General features: G+C 40.8%; 1 protein-coding gene and 3 non-coding genes across 4 annotated transcripts; all 4 read left to right on the plus strand.

Moving 5' to 3' along the window:
- The first annotated feature begins 6,002 nt into the window (after positions 1–6,002).
- LOC149288229 (autophagy-related protein 16) lies at positions 6,003–19,636 on the plus strand. The gene is made up of 19 exons (XM_089491982.1): positions 6,003–6,135; positions 7,787–7,880; positions 8,387–8,492; positions 8,981–9,054; positions 9,232–9,483; positions 10,476–10,541; positions 11,922–12,005; positions 12,600–12,659; positions 13,196–13,240; positions 14,381–14,483; positions 15,075–15,180; positions 16,102–16,172; positions 16,581–16,652; positions 17,335–17,455; positions 17,878–17,983; positions 18,170–18,319; positions 18,869–18,916; positions 19,074–19,175; positions 19,543–19,636. The coding sequence occupies exons 1-19, from the start codon at positions 6,003–6,005 to the stop codon at positions 19,634–19,636; spliced, it is 1,887 nt and encodes a 628-aa protein (XP_089348108.1).
- Positions 14,578–14,854, plus strand: LOC149288230 (small Cajal body-specific RNA 6). The gene has a single exon (XR_016277424.1).
- Positions 15,744–16,010, plus strand: LOC149288231 (small Cajal body-specific RNA 6). Its single transcript, XR_016277423.1, has one exon.
- Positions 16,709–16,980, plus strand: LOC149288232 (small Cajal body-specific RNA 6). The gene has a single exon (XR_016277425.1).

Consider the following 19,636-nt stretch of genomic DNA (forward strand, 5'->3'; position numbering starts at 1 on the left):
TCATGGCGCCAAAGAAAATCCAGCAAGCACCACAACCGTCTTCTAAAGTTGATTCAGCTGAGGGATCGGTAACACCAGTGTAGAGCTTGCTCAGGAATGGCAGTAGACAGGTGTGAGTGCATCTGCACTAGGGCTGAAACAACGAATCGATAAAATCGATAATAATCATTAGTTGAATCGTTTTTTATCGTTTTATAAAATTGTTTTTCAGAGCAAATGCTCTGAAAAACTCCCGTCCTTCTTTAATCCGATCTCAAATAGAGATCGGATTATAACAGTAGAATCCAGACCCCCCGCAAAGCTGAAGGAGACCTGGATCCTCTCTGTCACCCGGTGAGGGTCTGTGCAAAACGCGCAGACATCCTCCGCTTCTCCCCTCCACTTCCGCTTCTCCCCTCCACTTCCGCCGGGGCTTCTATTACTGAACCCGGCGTCACGTGAGACCTTCTGGTGCGGCTTCCATCATGGAAGCCCCAACGGAAGCGGAGGGGAGAAGCGGCTGTCTGCGCGCATCGCACAGACCCCTACCGGCTGCCGGAGTGGATTTTAGTGCGCGATGTGCGCAACCTCCCTACATCCCTTCACTTCTACCTTCCCCACCAGGGGTTAATATAGCAGCAGAAGAAAAACGGAGCAAGTAAGCACCACTGGGTAAGGTAAGCATGGAGTATTATCTTTATTTTTATGCTTATTTGCCCTGTGTTTCTTTTGTTGATATATTAACCCCTGGTGGGGCAGGTATAATTTTTTCAGGATCTATTAATTATGTCTTTGCATTCTTTAATTTGTGTTTTTTATTTTTTGATTGCTGTAATATATGATTTATTGTTTGTATTGTCCATATATTTATATATATTTATATTGTATTGTGTATCCTTTTTTTTCTATATTCATTAAAGCATATATTTTATGCCTATTTTAGCGCTGTCAGTTTTTTTTATATCAGGCGGGCACAGTGGCGTAAAGGGGCTATGTGGCATATCAGGGGGCACAGTGGGGATATAGGAGGTGTAAGGCATATTAGGGGCACAGTGGCATATAGGGGGGTATAAGGCATATCGGGGCATGGTGGCATATCAGGGGGTGTAAGGCATATCAGGGGGCATGGTGGCATATAGGGGGTATAAGGCATATCGGGGCACAGTGGCATATTGAGGTAAAGGGCATATCAGTGACATATTGGGTATAAGGCATATAGGGGGCTATAAGGCATATCGGGGCACAGTGGCATATAGGGGGGTATAAGGCATATCAGGGGGCATGGTGGCATATAGGGGGTATAAGGCATATAGGGACACAGTGGCATATAGGGGGGTATAAGGCATATCGGGGCATAGTGGCATATCGGGGGTGTAAGGTATATCAGGGGGCATGGTGGCATATAGGGGGATATAAGGCATATCGGGGCACACTGGCATATCAGGAGGGCACACTGGCATATCGGGGTCTGTAAGGCATATCAGGGGGCAGAGTGGCATGTCAGTGGCATATAGGAGGTATAATGCATATTGGGGAGCACAGTGGCATCTCTGGTACATAGGAGGTATAAGGCATATATGGGGCAGAGTTGCAAGCTGGGAGTGAGATGTGCATAACTGGGGGGCAGGTTGGCAAATAAAAGAAAATATAAACAAGAGGCATTTTTCTCATAGTTTTTATTAAATATGAAAAAATATACTTGAATTAATATTTACTAGCAAAACTTTTTTGGTATTAAAACTTAGTTAGAGAAATAGTGTGTTTGGTTTCCTTTAAAATATAGCTTTATTATTATGTCAGTGTTAATGACACATCATAATGTAAATTATACGTTTTTATTTTAAACGAAAAATTTGTGTATTTTTTTTTATCCGATTAATCGAAAAAATTATTGGCCAACTAATCGATTATGAAAATAATCGTTAGATGCAGCCCTAATCTGCACGCACAGTGAGGCGAAAACTTCTGGAGGATGGCCTGGTGTCAAGAAGGGCAGCAAAGAAGCCTCTTCTCTCCTGGAAAAACATCAGGGACAGACTGATATTCTGCAAAAGGTACAGGGATTGGACTGCCGAGGACTGGGGTAAAGTCATTTGCTCTGATGAATCCTCTTTCCAATTGTTTGGGGCATCCGGAAAAAAAGCTTATTTTTATTATTATTATCTTAACTTAATGTAATTGTCAATAAAAGCCTTTGATGCTTATGAAATGCTTGTAATTGTACTTCAGTATACCGTAGTAATGTCTGATAAAAATATCAGAAAACTGAAGCAGCAAACTTTGTGAAAACCAGTACTTGTGTCCTACACACACATACATAGAAGTACACATGCATGCTCACACACAAGTACACATGCATGCTCACACACAGGTACACATACATACATATATATATGCAAACACATATATCCCACCTCCCGCCCGCGCTTACTTCGCAGCGCTCATGCAACTTTCCCTCTGGCTGCTCGCACACACTGTGCGGGCAGCCTCGGTTTCACCACTGGGTCACGTGACCCTGATACGTTCCTATCTCCACATGCCAGGTTGGAGAGGCCCTTTCTAAACAATATGGAACCGCCACGAGGAGACAGGAAGGGCTCGCAGGGGTCATATCGAACCCCCTAGAGGCATGGGCCTGGTTGCAGCCGCTGTAGTTATGCCAGTGGTTAGAACCATTTTTGTATCTGTGATAAGGTTGTGACAGGTTGTAGGGTTGTGCTTCCTCTTTTTAGGCTTAAGGCTACGTTGGTATTACAGTATATGTTGCATTATTATTTTTCCCATAATGCATTATTTTACATTTGCCTGTATTGAACCTCATTTCCCACTTGCCTGTCCAATCCCACACTTTATCCAAATAGAAGAAACTTCAAGGTTAGACTGTATTACGCTACGCTTCTAGGACGTTGTAGAAGTAGTGTCCCACAGCAGCGAAAAGATATATCCATAGCTTTGACTGTATTTGACGGACACAGAAAGCTTGTGTTTTTTTCCAATGGGACTCCATCTGTAACTCACTTCCCAAGTGTCCCTCTTAGGAGGAACAGTCCCTGTTTGGAAATCAAATCTTTTGTAATAAAAAAATTACAACCGACGGTAATATGTAAAGGATGATTGTGGCCCTAATGAACAGTGGCGTCGGCAGGGGGGGGCCAGAGGGGGCCATGGCCCCCCCTACATCATGCTGTGCCGCCCGGTGTGCCCCCCCAATTGAAACGCCGTCTTTTTTTTTTTTTTTTTTAATAGACCCGGAGGAGAGAGTGAGAGGCGCCGAGCGGTTGCTGAGGAATAAGTTCTCAGCAACCGTTCGGCGCCTCTCACTCTTCTCCGCGACCGCGAGGCCTCTTCCTGGTTCGCAGTGCCGGCATTTCAAGCCGAGCGCCGGTATATGTCGTCATATCCGGCGCCCAGCAGTGAAGCCGGCAGAACCAGGGATACAGAGACCTCGCGATCTCACCGCTGGACAAGCCCAAGATAAGTGAACTTCAAAGGGGGGTTAGAAAGTTAGGAGGGGGTTAGAGAGTCAGAAGAGGTAGATAGGAAGTGAGAAGGGGTAGATAAGGATAGATTGGGAGGGAGGAGGGGGTAGATAAGGATAGATTGGGAGGGAGGAGGGGGTAGATAAGGATAGATTGGGAGGGAGGAGGGGGTAGATAGGATAGATTGGGAGGGAGAGGGGGGTAGATGGGATAGATTGGGAGGGAGAGGGGGGTAGATGGGATAGATTGGGAGGGAGAGGGGGTAGATTGGGAGGGAGATGGGGGTGGATGGGATACATTGGGAGGGAGAGGGGATAGTTAGGATTGATTGGGAGGGAGAGGGGGTAGATAGGATAGATTGGGAGGGAGAGGGGGGTACATAGGATAGATTGGGAGGGAGAGGGGGGTACATAGGATAGATTGGGAGGCAGATGTGGTAGATAGAGAGGCAGATGTGGTAGATAGGGAGGGAGAGGGGGTAGATAGGATAGATTGGGAGGGAGAGGGGGTAGATAGGATAGATTGGGAGGGAGAGGGGGTAGATAGGATAGATTGGGAGGGAGAGGTCTTTATGGGACAAAAACGGCGTACGTTCAGCTGTTTGGGGACAAAGTTGACATAATGTGTAACTTAGGTGCTGGTCAGGTTCTATGTGACAGTGGGCAGTGTGGACACCAGGGTTGGCTTTGGGGTGTGTGACCAGTGATCTATGCCTGTAATTTAAGGGGTTTTATCTATACCTTTAATGCAGAGTTTATATGTAATTTCCAATTGATTTATATCTGCAAAGCTGGGTTTTGTGTCATTCTGTTGATCTGTATCGGCTATATTTCCATACATTATTAATGTTTACCTGCAAATATAGGATTTGCATGTCTTATTCAGTTGATCAATACCTGGAGTGCTGTTGATTATTTGATCTAAACCTTCAGTGCTGAGTGTACATGTGATTTCCAGTTGATATATACCTGCAATGCTGGGTTTGTGTGTTCTGTTGGTTTATACCTGCAATGCTATGTTTCCATACATTATTTATGTATACCTGCAAATACAAGGTTTTTTTTAATCTCATTCAGTTGCATGTGCTGTTTCCATGTGTTGTTTATTTGATCTATACCTGAACTACAGGGTGTAGTAAAAGAGCGCTATGGTTTATGGGGATGATTACAGGGGAGAGGACCTCTCAATGTCACGGTGCAGTCAGAAGGAGGGAACACTGCACTGACTCTCACTGCCTTCCTCTGATCTGCAGTCAGTGTGGCAAATATATTGGCAGCAGGGTCTAATATTAATATATATTGGCTGCAGGGGCTAATATTAATATATATCGGAAGCTGGGACTAATGTTTATATATATCGGCAGCAGGGGCTAATATTAATATATATTGGCTGCAGGGCCTATTATCAATAAATATTGGCTGCAGGGGCTAATATTTATATATATTGGCTGCAGGGACTAATACTATATATCGGCAGTAGGGGCTAATATTAATATATGTTGGCAGCAGGGTATAATTTCTATGTATATCGGCAGCAGGGTATAATATAAGTATGTATCCGCAGCAGGGGCTAATATTAATATATATCCGCAGCAGGGGTTAATATTAATATATATCGGAAGCAGGGTGTAATATTTCTATATATCTGCAGCAGGGTCTAATATTTATATATATTGTCAGCAGGGGCTAATATTAAAGAATGAAAAATAACTGTCACTTTAGCTGTTATTTTGAAATCATATTTTAATCACAGTCTTTACTTCAAAGAGATAAGTGCATATTATGTGTGTGTGTGTGTGTATATATATATATATATATATATATAGTGTATATGTACCGTTTTATAATTGGCCCCCCTACTTTGGTCCCTGGCCCCCCATGTGCCCCCCCTAAATATGAAACCTGGAGACGCCACTGCTAATGAACATAAAAAGCAACATATGTGGGGCATTGCTGTTATCAGGGAATGTTGCCGATCGTAGATTGGGACATCATTCAGCAGCCGCACCTACTGTGTAGAAGAATTCCTAAGCTAAATTGCAAAATATATATATTTTATTTTAGGTTTATTGGACTAATAATACGTTCTATGGATTTCTATTATTTTAAAAGAAGGCCCTACAGTGTCTTCCGTGAGCACATAAAAAATGGCAAATTAGAATAAGGGTTTACCAACATATTGCTAAAAATAAAAATGACAAATTCTGGTCTTTAGACTATGGAAAAAACCCGGTCCCGAACGGGTTAATCAAAGCCATCCGGTAACCCTGGCACCTCATTCCGCAGCGATTATAACGAGTTTAAGCTCCACCCTAGTGCTGTCCAAAGAGTGCGACAATGTGACGTCATTTCATGTGCGCCGCGTCGCTGACGGCTTGTAGTGCGGGTGAAAACAGGCGCCCGGACTCGCTGAAGTCTTTCCCTTCTCCGGCGCAAACTCCATAATTGCCCCATGCGAGAGCGGGAAGTTGTTGCTTCGTAAGCGTCTCGCACGGCTTACATTGCGCCCCCTTATCTGCGGTTTACACCCCGCAGCCTGGCTGCCATGTGGGGACTGCGGGACGGCGGTGCTCAGTTCGGGGCGCCTGGCAGCCCTGGCTGGAAGCTGCACATAGCTAGAGAGCTGAGGCGCAGAGACCGCGAGCAGAGGCAGGCGTTTGAAGAGCTCATCCAGCAATGTAACTATCAATTCCACGGACACGGCGGGTATTTATGTGTGATGTTTACAGGCCTCGGAAATAAACAAACAACCACTCCGGGAACATTAACCCGCAAGAGGGCGTTTTATGCGACGACTAATACACCCCCCCCCCCCTGACATATATGTACTTATGACACTGTCCCCTTAAGACTGCTGTATGTACACATAATGGGTTAATGTGTATAAATAATATGCATTCTGTGAAACGGTGCTGGGGAGCGATGTATAACACTAAGCAGCGGGACTGGGATCCGTGTATTAGCCTCCCGCGCTGTTTTAAAAGCATTTCGTTTTGGGCCATAAGTGTTTGTTTTCCTGAGCTGGGAGTGATTGTGTTTAATGCTGTATCGGATCTTTCCCGGTAACGCAGGGTTAGCGCAGCACTACATGTCCGTAAGTCTTCAGTATTTCAGTAAATCTATGGAGGCATTGATAAAGCGTGACGTATCTGCGTCCGGCTGATAAAATGTTTTGGGGTTTTAAGCCGTGAGCCGCTTCTATTTAGTTAGAATTCTCTGTGGTGGCTTTTTAAATAGATCCGGGAAAATATGTAACGTCTGTAGTCCGCTTTATCCGGCAATTCTCCTGAAACGCTTGAGGAATGGAGTTAGACGTGACTGAATCAACTCTGGCTCTTCTGCTTTCAATTAATCATAATTTAATTAAACTGCAGCTTAACTATCGTTATTCCTAATTGGCATAATTGCATTATTAAATGCATACCTTTCTCGTTACCAGCGTGAAGCTGCTGTAAAGTCACCTTTCGTATATTGCGCAGCGTGCATGATCGTTGTGCATTCACTTCCTCGTGAGCATCTATTTTTAGATTGAAATCCTACTTCTTTCTAATTAAGGGCAAAATGGTCATCTTCCTATAATATAAAATACTTGCTGGTGTAATTTAGCATGTGGCGTTCGTCTGGCCAGTACATGGAGAGAAGTGAAGGCATTTTTAAAATTAACCCCTTAAGGACAGAGCTGTAACAATGGTTTAACACTTTTGTGCTGTTGCTGTTTAGCTGTCATTTTCTTCTCTCTTTTAGTGCACCCGCACAAATTTATATATGGTTTTCGGGACAGGAATGATTAATTTGATCATATTTTGACCCAGAAGGATCTTTACAGATCTGCTCTTCAAAGTGTGCCTGCAATATACTCACCTCCTGTCAGTTCCCCCTCAGGCTTGTGTGAGAGTTCCAGGGGTTCCAACAAGACCCTTCTTCTCAAGTGGTTTTTGTTCCCTTTTAGATTGCGGAACGGATATTAAATCACTTTAATGTTTGTTAATCATAGCTAATCTGTGACACTGTACTGTCCTTTTATGTTTTGTGTATCCTAGTTCAGTTCTATGTAATGTATGAGTGGGCTTAGACTTTGTGTATATACACTCTGTTTTTGTTGTCTGATGGTTTCTGTTAGGTGTTGTATGTACACACTAGCAGCGAGTGAGTTAAACGGTATTGCCCCTTATTGATGAGTAGCAGTAACTATAAACTGTCCGTCCCTGGGGGGAAGAACATGCATAGACGCACAGGTCAAGGGCGCAGATCTGACAGTTAAAGCACAATAACCCTCAGGGAGTAAGGATTTGTCACTCTGCTAATTGCTTTTGTTTTCTCTTTTAACAGATAACCGGCTACTCGAAAAGTCTGACCTTCAGTCTGTTTTGGCTGATAAACTGCAGTCAGAAAAATATGACCAGCAAAGCCGCCATGACATCAGGTATCAAAATAGAGGGGCTCATTAATGCGTTGACTTTCTTTCATGACTATTTTGTATGGATAATGCTACCTTATGCAAATTAGTCTATGAATTCCTGTCGTGTACGGATTATTTTGGTTCAATTGATTGCATTATTGGGTAAATCAAGTGTAACAGAACATATCTTTTCTGTCCACATAAGAGCATGTAACATGTATTGGATGCTCTGTTTTTGAACCTCCACCTACTCTGGTGGAATTTAATTTTTATAACTACATATAGCATTTAAAACCACAAAACCTTTCTCAGAAATAACCATGTAAAATTTAGCCTTGTTTGTAATTTTTTTCAGGCTGCTGATTTAATATAAAAGCAAGCACTGATTGACTCCCTTAAAGGCAAAATGTACTGTTTAATTAAACTTCCATGAGAGAGAATACAATGATGCTCTAAACTATATTTGTTTACCGTGTTAGAGAGCTTAATTGTTTTTTTGCTTTTAACAAATTGTACATGTCTGTTTGCAGCCCGGGCCCTGATGTGGTGCGAAATGACACACTGCTTCAAGACATGGCCCAGATGAGGATAAAACATCAGGAAGAGCTCACTGAGCTTCATAAAAAGCGTGGAGAGGTATAAGCCTGTGTGTTTTTATTTATTTATCTATTATATATATTGGGATATATTTCTGCACTTTATAGTCATGGCAACTTAGATTTTTTTGAGAGACCTACCACCCTGGGAATACAATGAAATAATGGGCAAGCTGTTGAATGTAATGAGTTGCCCAGTACTGTTCCTGTAAGAATGTGCTTACAGCACAAAATGGTCTGTTGCTCTCCCATTTTTTGTATAAAATTCTATTTAGAATTAACTAAAACTTGTTCAGTAATCGTGTTGTGTACTTAAAGGAAAATTGATTGAGAAGCTTGGGCTTAAACTGCTCTTGTCTTGCCTTAATGAATATTACATTGAATTGAACCTGCATTTGATTTTTTTGGATGCATTTTGTTCTGCATCTGTAGTCATGCAGCCCATTTTTCGATCCATTCTTTTTCCACTAGCCCCCTCCTTTAACTTTCCTCTTGCGAGCTGTTTGCTAATAACGCTCTCCCTCTCAGTTGGCCCAGACAGTGATAGAGCTGAACAATCGGATGCAACAAAAGGACAAAGAAATCCAAACAAACGAGGAAACGTGAGTATAAATTGCATGGTATTGCTCCTATTCCCGAGACATTTATTTAGCAATTCTGTTTCTTGTTCTATCAGTACTTCTACTTTTTTGCAAGATGATCTTACTCCACTTATTCTGATTTACTGGCGAGTCTGATAAATGTGAAGCACCATCATATTGTGCGATTTCCTACAACAGAATTAAGGAGTACCAGCGTATCATCAATGAGCTGGAGACAGAGTGCCAGGATTTGCGTAACAAACTGCAAGAACTTGAACGTGCCAACCAGACCTTAAAAGACGAGTACGACGCTCTACAGATCACTTTCAACGCTCTGGAAGAGAAGCTGCGGAAGACTACAGAGGACAACCAGGAGCTAGTGACCCGTTGGATGGCTGAGAAGGCCCAAGAAGCCAACAAGCTAAATGCAGAGAACGAGAAGGATTCAAAGTGAGCCTCACTTATATTTTTACGTTTTGTACACCAAATGCAGATTGAGGTTTGTTTTTTTTCCGTTTTTTTTTCCTCAACTTGCAGAAATCTAATGAACTGTGAGATATCCCTGAATAATTTAGTCCTTGTCTAACACTTTGAGGTGGTACAGAGTTTGGTAATAGAGAAACAGAACTCTGGTTAAAAAAAAAAATCTTAAATGGATGGCAACTGCTGTTTGGAATTAAGTATTTATTGTATAAATGCTGTGCTGTCCTGGACAAGGTCAGATATCAAATAGGGTTTGTGGATTTATGGACGGAAAGGAGATCTGCAAACTAGATTGGCCCCATGGCACCTGCGTTCCTCCATCAGCATTTACACAATATTCAGATTAATTCGACACCCTCTGAAACAATACCCACATTTAGCAAACTTGCTACCTTGCTTTGTATTACATTTGAAAGTGAAAGATACAAACTAAACTCATGTGAATTAGCAATTCAACAATTGTGCACACCACCTCTTTTTCTATTAATATGCAATAGCAGTGCTAATTCATGGAAGGCGTAGTCATGGGTGTAGAGAATATTACTTTCAGTGTCATTGTGTGCTTCATTCTTAGACTTTTGATATTGGGAATTTAATTTTGTTTGTAATCCATGAATGAGAATTCACAAATTTCATATGAATTATAGTGGATTATCCTTCCTGAGCATTTTTTTCTTGAGCAGGAAATGCTTAGTTTTGTAGTGTCTTTGAACTTAACCCCTTGAGTTTGGGTGTCTACTGTGTAAAACATGTCTCGCCTCACCAGAAGATCCCCTACTGTCATTTGTTTGGCTAAGCATGCGTTATAGTACACTAATGCAGGTAAACATGCCTGCATTAAATGGCTTTTGCTTCTACTGGTGGTTTAAATCTTATCACTACTTGTATAGGGCACAAAATCCTTACATTAAAAAAGTATGCCTCATGACATAATGTCCATTCCATTCTATATTCCTTAGGAGAAGGCAAGCCAAGCTACAAAAGGAATTGGCTGAAGCAGCTAAAGAACCTCTTGCTTTGGAGCCGTAAGTATTATTCTGACCACAAACTAACTACAGTCGCTTTGAAACGTAATAAAGTAAAACATGTTACATATTGGCCTTAGATTGTTTTTGGCACCAGTGCAAACAGTCGCTTGCCCCCTTGCATCCCAGTTGAGTTTCTGTGGGTTTAAGCCTGAACCCTTACATTACATTTATATAGCGCCAGCAGACTCTGTAGCACAGTACAATCAGTGGAATAATTTAAAATCACACACAGCAACAAATTGATACAAAAGGAGAAGAGGGCCCTTCTCTTGTGAGCTTTCAATCTGGACCCATGCAAAGTGGGAAATGCTATTAGAGTTTGTGTAAGTACACCGGCAGGGCCTTTGTCTGGGACGATACCCAAGCACTCTTAACGGAATGTTAATTCACTGGTCTTGTGAAGTTAGGTGCGTGTCACTGTACATGTTGCTCAGTGAAGCCTGGCTTGTATTGCAGTTTTCTATGATCATACTAGCTAAATACACAACTTTGTAGAATTAAAAGTCTTGTTTAATCATCTTAAAAGCTTTGTAATCCATTATATGTCGGCCAATAAAGTTATCATCTTTACCTAATGTAACCTTCTGAAATATGCTTGGGACTCCGTGTTTGCTATACTTGGACCATGCAGCAAGACCCCACCTGCCTGATTTTAAGTTCATAAGTGAATGTGAGAGTGTAAATTGGGACTTGACGATCTCAGCCAACAAGTAGCCATGATGCCTTGATTTTTAGAGTGGTGCTTTGTGCTTGTCAAGTCCTTCTGGCATCTAACGATAATACAAAGTACTGGCTCTTTCTACTAAATTTTGTCTAGCTGTGGTATACATAAAGATAGTTTATCACCCTAGAGCCAATAACATTGCATTTCATCACACATCACACTCACAGCAGGTATTCGTTAAAATCAGAGGCACTTTGAGGTGTCGTGGAGTTGTGAGGTAACATTGTACTCCAAAACAAGGGGGTGGCTTTTTCTGTACTTGAGTTCCAACTATTCTCTTTTTTGAAATTGTATTAGTTTTCAGGCAGTTTATGCTGAAGTGCTGTTTGTGTTATATTTGCTTTTTATTACATAGGCCTTTCTTTACAGAAATCTGTGATATATATATTTATAATAGAGAGACAGAGAGCGGGACAGATATATTCCAACAATTTGCAGGACGCTTGAAGGACTTTCTTTTTAGTGAATAGATGACAACTTTTTAGGATAATTTCATTAAACAAGGTGCTGTGAGATGTTAATGAGATCTAATTTGCATAATCCAGTATTGTTCCTTAAACAAAGCAGATCTGGTAAAACTGGTTGTAGGTGTTAAACATTCTCTCCAAGGATTGGCTGGTTTAATTTGAGGGTGTGTCCTTCCCCTCCTGCAGTGATGATGATATAGAGGTGCTGCCTGATAGTGCAGATCCTACTGGAGAGAACTCTGCAGTGCAAACCTTGGGACGAACGGCCAGGTGAGCAAATGGAGCTGGTGGTAGGGACATTCTGTGGTTTTTGTCTTATGTTCTTCTAAATGAGCCAAAGTACCTTGGGCATGGTCACTTAGTTATTTGTGCAGTTGCACATAGTATACAAGGCCATAGACAGGCAACAAGCCACATGGGAAAATACAACTACCATTATACTTAGCTGCTAAAAACAAACCTTTATGGGAATTTCATACTTTGTGTGTTTACCTTGGATTTCTTAAATGTTGGCATTGAACTCAAAGCAAAAATGAGTAAACTACTCCAAGTACTCCTGAGAAGTAACAGCTGTGACTGGGGAAATAAAGATTATAGTACAATGTTTTCCAACGTACTTTCATTGTTGGAATAAACTGTGTACATGTCTGTTAGACCCACTGGTCAGTATAAAAGGATCTTTCTCTTGAGGGTTGGCTTTTGTTTTAGACTATTCATTCTCCTTGAACACTAACTTTCAACCAAGTTCCCTGCCCATAGACCGTATCAGTTTCTATAAGTTGCTCTTCTGGTTATGGGGCTGGTGTTTTTGGTGATGGACTCTCTTCAACACTTGGCTTATTCCTGTGCTCCCTCTTTCTTTAGTAAGCGACTTTCTCAGCCTGCCGTAGGAGGCCTCCTGGACTCCATCACTAATATCTTCGGGTAGGTCTGCATCCTTGCCCCTTTTATTTATATATTTTTAAAATGCCATAACACTGTTGGAGATTTTTTTTATTTTTTTATTATGTTGAGCTCAGGGTACATAACTTTAAAGATGCCAAAAGGGATGACCACTAAATGGGCATCATCCTTGCTGGCTACCGGCGACAAAAAGTAGCTATGACATAGCCCAGATATGGTCGTCTTTACTTTGTGCACTTTGCATTCTTTAGTGCATGTTCACAAAATGATTTTACGTCTCTATGGCTATTTAACATCGTTCAATCATGTCGTAGACCCCATGTATTTTATAATGCAGGTCTGCTTAGGTGTAATGTATCCAGCCCGTAGCTGTAGATTACAGAACAGTTGGCTATTGGTCACTGTTTCGTCTTTCAAAGCTTGCATCCTGTATGTGCCATTTTAACCTCCAGGTACTGGAATTGCTGGCTGCTTTTGTACCCAAGGGCCTAACGTCATTCTACTGTTTTATGATTCTTGTTCCTCTCTCCCTTTGCTTCACTGAGCTCTCCCTGCAGTCTGTCTGATTCTCCCCTCTTGGGCCATCGTTCTGACACTTCCAGGTGATGTTTCGTTTCCTTTCACACCTTTGCTTTGCAAGGCATACAATCCTTTAATCGTGGGGCGTTGATCCTTCTGTCATGGTTACTTTGAGGCCGTTACACTGCCGCGAGCAGTAGGGCGCAGCTTTGTTTTCTAGTGTGCTATTTTCCCTGTGTCTAGATTGATAAAAAAAAAACCACTCAGGATAAATAGTCAAAGAACATAGAATAAAAGTGAAAGAATTTACTCTTAAACTGTCTCGAAGACAGGGACCAGACCTTTATCCACCAGGGATACCTGTAGTGGCTGATAATAGGAGTATGACTGAGAATCAAAACCTTTAATTTATTTGAACTTCTATGAAGTCCGATTTAGCCGACACAAAAATGTGAGCACCACTTTATGTAATTCTTCAAGAGACAGCTTCATAATGAAAACAGCGCAACACCTAAAGGGCTCCCGAACTGTTGTAGACAATCCCATCTGTTCACACAAAACAGATTGTCACAGACTTATTGGACATTGCCATTTCAACCTAACAATTATGGACTTCATGCACATCAGGTCATTGTGATAAGTGCTGGGCAGCAGGTGTAGATACCCACTGAATGCAGTATTATGAGTTCTACAGACTCTCCGGCAGCATTCAGATTCCCTGTGGTCAGGAGTTACATTGAAAAGATGGCTTTTCATGCTAGGTAAGGAGTGAGGCGACACTGAAGGCCTACATCTGGGAAAAAACTTTCATGGCTTCACACATGTAGGGAATCGTTTAACTTTACAATTCAAATATTTAATGTAATTATCTTTAGTCACGGCATGTCTGAGGAGTTTGTGTTTGCACATGCTGCATTGCTTTTGTTTGTTCAAAATTTGTATTTTCCTCAGTTTCCTCCTGCAATGGGGTAACTTTTGTAATGGCAAGGTCAATGGCAATAATCCTCTGTTCTGATGGTCTTCATTGCATGTATCCGATGCTTTTAATGATTCTTTTTGTATTATCTTAAGGAAGGAGACCCGATTACTTTGCCCCCTTTGATTATTTTAATCTGACATTTTGCTTATATCAAGACAGTTCTGGGGTGGTTGTTTGTGTAATGCATGTGCATATATAGAACAAATAATAATTTCAATTAACTTTGAGCTTTATTTCCCTTCAGGAGACGGTCTATATCTTCCTCACCAGCCTCTCATGACTGTCACGATGCTCAAGCCGGTGCAAACCGCAAAGTATGCGTTCCCTCGATGGCTGTTCATTCCTTTGTAAGTTACACTCAAGTTTCTTGTTGCTTTTATACCAAGAAGGAATGTCAGAATGGTATTGTTCCTCACACTGTCAGGTGGTTGTTTAGTTTGAGGTCAATGAAGAGAAGTAAAAGGTGTGAAAGCACTAAAGTTCTCCCACGCCGCAGCAAGCTCCCAGCATCCTCTCCTTTTCCCTTCAAGCACCAGTAATGCTCTGATAGGCTTGAGAGTTTGCTGACACACTCGGATGCACTCTAACCCGCATTTACTTAAGATTCACTAAGTGCTGGCTTTAAGAAGCATCTTACATAATTAATGAATAAGGAGACTGAGGTGTTTGGGTTGAACTATGTGTATGGTGCATGATCTTTAGTTTTCAAGCTGAGACCTCATTCATTCTCTAGGGCATTTTTTTATACACTTGGATTCTGTACTTGACATTCATGTGTAAGCTATACAATGGCACAATCTTAAGTTAACGTTTTGATAAACTTTATTATAGTATGTTTTTAATTACATATATATATCACAAATAAGTTAACTTTAAACAATGTGTTTGTTGCAAATTAATTTCACTATTAATGTTTGTTCTATACAATTTTCTTTAAGGATGCGCATGATGGTGAAGTCAATGCAGTGCGATTTGGCCCAGGTTCCAGATTATTGGCCACAGGAGGAATGGACCGAAGGGTAAAATTGTGGGAGGTGATTGGAGGTATATTCTTTCTTTACTGAATTTCCATATGTGTACAACTGAAACGTATTATGTTTTAAGTGGTGGTTATTCCACTTGTAGGAAACCTACAGGGCAGAATGTTTTCCAGCAATGTGTGTTTACCAGAGTTCCTCAAGCCAGCACGGATGGTGTCTGTTTTATAGACATATTAAAGCGCCATCTGATCTCATATGACAACCCTGTAAGAATGGCAATGTGAGACTGCTCTGGAACATTTCATTATTTTTGTTTGGCTATAGATCATTTATATAGTGCTCTAGCATAACTCGATAAATCTGTAATTTATCTCTCGGACAAGCTTACTCCTTTCTTTTTTTTTTTTTTTTTTTTCTTCTACTTCTAAATCATTTTTGCAACGTTAGTTCCTGAAACACACACAGGAGTTGGTCTATGTAATCTGATGTTTTATGTCTAAATCAATTTATAAAAGCTGCGTTGACCGTATGCTGTGAATCTTCCTGAGCTTTATCATTTAATCTTTGGAGTATGAGGTTAGGCAGCAAGCTGCTGTTAAATTTGGGATAACTTCTGTAGTGTGTTGAGGTCCATGATGCTAAGTAAAAGGTCTGAAAGCACTGTTGTCCCCCTGCCACCAAAAGCTCCCAGCAGCCCCTTTTTGCATAATATTCTAGCTATGCCATTATGCATCTCAAGCGCTGCTGACATAATTTGGATATCCACTATTCCATGTATCCAGGAGACTACGGGTGTGTGGATATTAATGGCATCCAACATTTTTCCTTAAGGAGGCTGTGGTGCAGGAGCTGGGCACTATGCAGTGCGTGATCTCAAGTTTTCAAGCTGAGACCTCATCTTCATTGTTTGTTATTCTTTAATCCTTATTTGCCACATGTTCTTAGATGTGTACTTAATCTTACGTGGTTGTCTTTATCTCTTCAGATAAATGTGAGAGTAAAGGTTCCCTCACTGGAAGCAACGCAGGAATCACCAGCATAGAGTTTGACAGCGCTGTAAGTATTCATGCTCCTCTAATGCAGTATCTTCTGCAGTACTTAGACTGCATCTTTACTTAACACCAGTCCTATCAGTGTGTGCCTTCCAACAGAAGTAGTAGAGATTACTAGCAGTCTCTCTGAATTAAAAACAAATATCATATCCTTGAGGGGGTAAGAAGTCCACTTACTGATGGCAGTAATATAGGGGTTTAAATTAATTTTACCATGTGCTTTCAGTCTTGCTTAGCAAGCACCTGGCTTTATATTGTGGTTGCGTTCCCTCTGGTCGATCTTCTTGGCATCAGCATGCTCTTCAGTGTACACGTAGACAGGAGACTTCATAGTGCTGCCTGCCAAAGTTACTGTAACGAGGTGTGCTTAGCTTTAAAGTTTCAGTGTTAAGGTTGTGATTTGTGTCACCAGGGCTCTTACCTTCTTGCTGCTTCCAATGACTTTGCCAGCAGAATCTGGACAGTAGATGACTACCGGTTGAGGGTAAGAATGTGACTTGGTTAAAATAAGCTAATTTTCACGTATTCCTTCTGACAAGAAGTCTGTGATGAGAAGTAAAAGGTCTGATTGCGTTGTGCTCCTCGCCATACACCCTACTAGCTCCCAACGGTCTCTTCATTATCCCGTCCTGCTCTAGATGTGCAGTGAGTGGTTGTTGAGACTGATGACACATTAGGAAGTCCCCCACACACACACCTTGTAGAGAACAGCAAGGCGTGGCAATGGTGGACATCCAACATAACCAACCCCTAAGGAGTGTGAAATGGATGGAGCAATATACAATGCTTGATATGATTTTTAAACTGAGACTTCTTTTTTATGTAGTGGCTCTCAAAATTGTGTCCACACTGTGTACTGTATTTGCAACTTTGACTTGTAACTTCATAACACAAAGCGCCAAATTTACAAAGTCTTGTATAAATTACTATAAAAAATTACTGAGCATAATTTGAAATAATCCCAATTTAGTCCTCCTTCGTACTTTTTTTTTTTTATTATTTTAATCTTTTTTTGTGTTTTTCTTAAGTATATCTGAGACAGTTTCTGTATACATGGCTTCTCATGTATCAAAAATGGTTTACTTGGCTAGGATGGTTTCAGGTATTATGCACCATGCTAGATTGCCTTCTTCAATAGTCATAATATTTGTTTTCTTTTTCCTCAGCACACACTAACTGGTCACAGTGGGAAAGTTTTATCTGCCAAATTCTTGCTGGACAACGCTCGGATTGTTTCAGGGAGCCACGACAGGACATTAAAACTCTGGGATTTGCGCAGCAAAGTCTGTAAGAATGTTTTCTATTTGCCATTATTCTATAGCAACCCCTGTATAGACTTTACCATGAAGGCCTTTCCTGGTTAAGCCATGAGCCTTTACTCTGTGCTCCTAAACATGCAGGAACTGTGTAACAGGATGCGTGTCCTAATGGTAATACATGCATCGAATCCAGAATTATATGGCAATTGTGCGTGTAAATGGTGCCCTCTGCCAGGAAAGCTCTGAATCACTATTCTTTGCTGTGCAAGTCAAATGTACATATAAACTTATAACCACATCTTTATTTCCTCTGATGCTCAAAAACCATACAGCTTGTTTTGTTTTTAACTGGGTAGATGGTGCATTCTTTTAGTCATTGGACTTATAAATTTTGATCTGTCTCATTGAACAGTGATAAATGTAGTAAATACATATGTGCTTATTTCCCAGGTATCAAAACTGTGTTTGCTGGGTCAAGCTGTAATGATATTGTCTGTACAGAACAATGTGTGATGAGTGGTCACTTCGATAAAAAAATACGATTTTGGGATATAAGGTATAACAGGCATATTTCTATGTTCATTTGATACTTAAAGCTTTTTGTTCCTTTCTTTCTTTCCTGAATCCCTTCCCTATCTAATCTTTGTTACAATTGAAACATATTATCCCTTCCTGGTTATTTACAAAAAGGCAAACATTTTTCCCCCCCTAAATTTTTTATGTATTTTTTATTTTGTTTTAGGACAGAGACCATTGTTCGAGAATTGGAATTGCAAGGTAGAATCACTGCTCTGGATTTAAATCCAGAGAGGACAGAGTTGCTCAGCTGCTCTCGTGATGACCTTATTAAGATCATTGACCTGCGTGCCTGTGCTGTGCGGCAGACCTTCAGGTAAGAACAGCGGGTAACAATGAACAATTTTTTTTTTGTGGTTTAAAACTGTAATTTGGTTGTAAATGGCCAATTGTAATGCAAACAATGCCCAGAAATAGCACTGGTAGCTGTCTGTTAAAGGTACACTGTCATGTAAAGTTTAATTTGCTCTAAGAAGTACTTATCGTCTATCGCCCTCAGCCAGTGCACTTCACATCCTAAAAATAAATGCATAGCACCTGGTCAGTGGGAAGCTCATGTTCTCTGCCATAGTATGGACACAACTTATCTGCGTGTGTCAGAGCAGGAATAGAATGATGTAAAATTTATATTCCTTAAAGTTAGAGGTGTATGACCTTGTACATTAACCAGGAAAATGTTTGTTAGGATGCCATTTCACGCCTACCATCTATCTTTTTTGGGCTTGTTTCTGTTATATAACTTCTATTCTAAAGAAATCAAGCTAATTTGTAGGTTTTCTGAATACAGACAATCCCCAAAATGTCATGCCTAGAGAAAGCCAGACATGAAAGATGATTGTAACCCTTTCTCTGTTCCTCTCCTCAGTGCTCAAGGGTTTAAGTGCGGATCTGATTGGACCAGAGTCATTTTTAGGTAAGTGCTGCAGTAAAGTTCTTAAAACCTATATTATGCTTTCTCTCTCAATAAAATATTGGGATTTAGCAGCCATATCCTCATCTGAATTTCAGGACACCTTTTTAATGTTATAAATGATCTGTAGCTGCTAATCTATCTCTTATTTTATATATAGCCCAGATGGCAATTATGTGGCAGCCGGTTCAGCCGAGGGGACACTGTATTTCTGGAATGTGTTGACAGGCAAAGTGGAGAAGATGCTTGGGAAACAACACGGGTAAGAGCATGTATGAATATTGCAAAACGTACCGTGGAAAGAACTGAAAAGAATGCAAGCTTCAATACATTGCTTGTGATTTAAGAACTTAAAGCACTTAATTTTGTATCGTGCTAAATTCCATGCCTCTCTATAACTGGAACATGCTTCCCTTTTAAAACTGTGCGGTGCTAAATGTGAGACACCAGTCCCACTCCTAACAGTTAAATGAAGGATAATGGGTTTGTAGTTTCGTATACAAATTATTTTCTTTAAAATATGTAGTGAAAAAAACATAAATTGTTGTGTAACTTGTAAATTAATCTGTAAAATATACCTTGTAAAAATCTGTGTTTGTTTAATAACAAGTTAACATTCTCTCTTGCAGATCTTCTATAAATGCGGTTGCGTGGTCTCCCTCTGGTGCTTATGTGGTCAGTGTGGACAAAGGAAGCAGAGGAGTTTTGTGGTCCGACTTATAA

The sequence above is a fragment of the Sceloporus occidentalis genome, unplaced genomic scaffold (assembly GCF_023333645.1).
Source record: "Sceloporus occidentalis isolate IW3139 unplaced genomic scaffold, rSceOcc1.0.p SCAF_53, whole genome shotgun sequence".
Classification (NCBI taxonomy): Eukaryota; Metazoa; Chordata; class Lepidosauria; order Squamata; family Phrynosomatidae; genus Sceloporus; species Sceloporus occidentalis.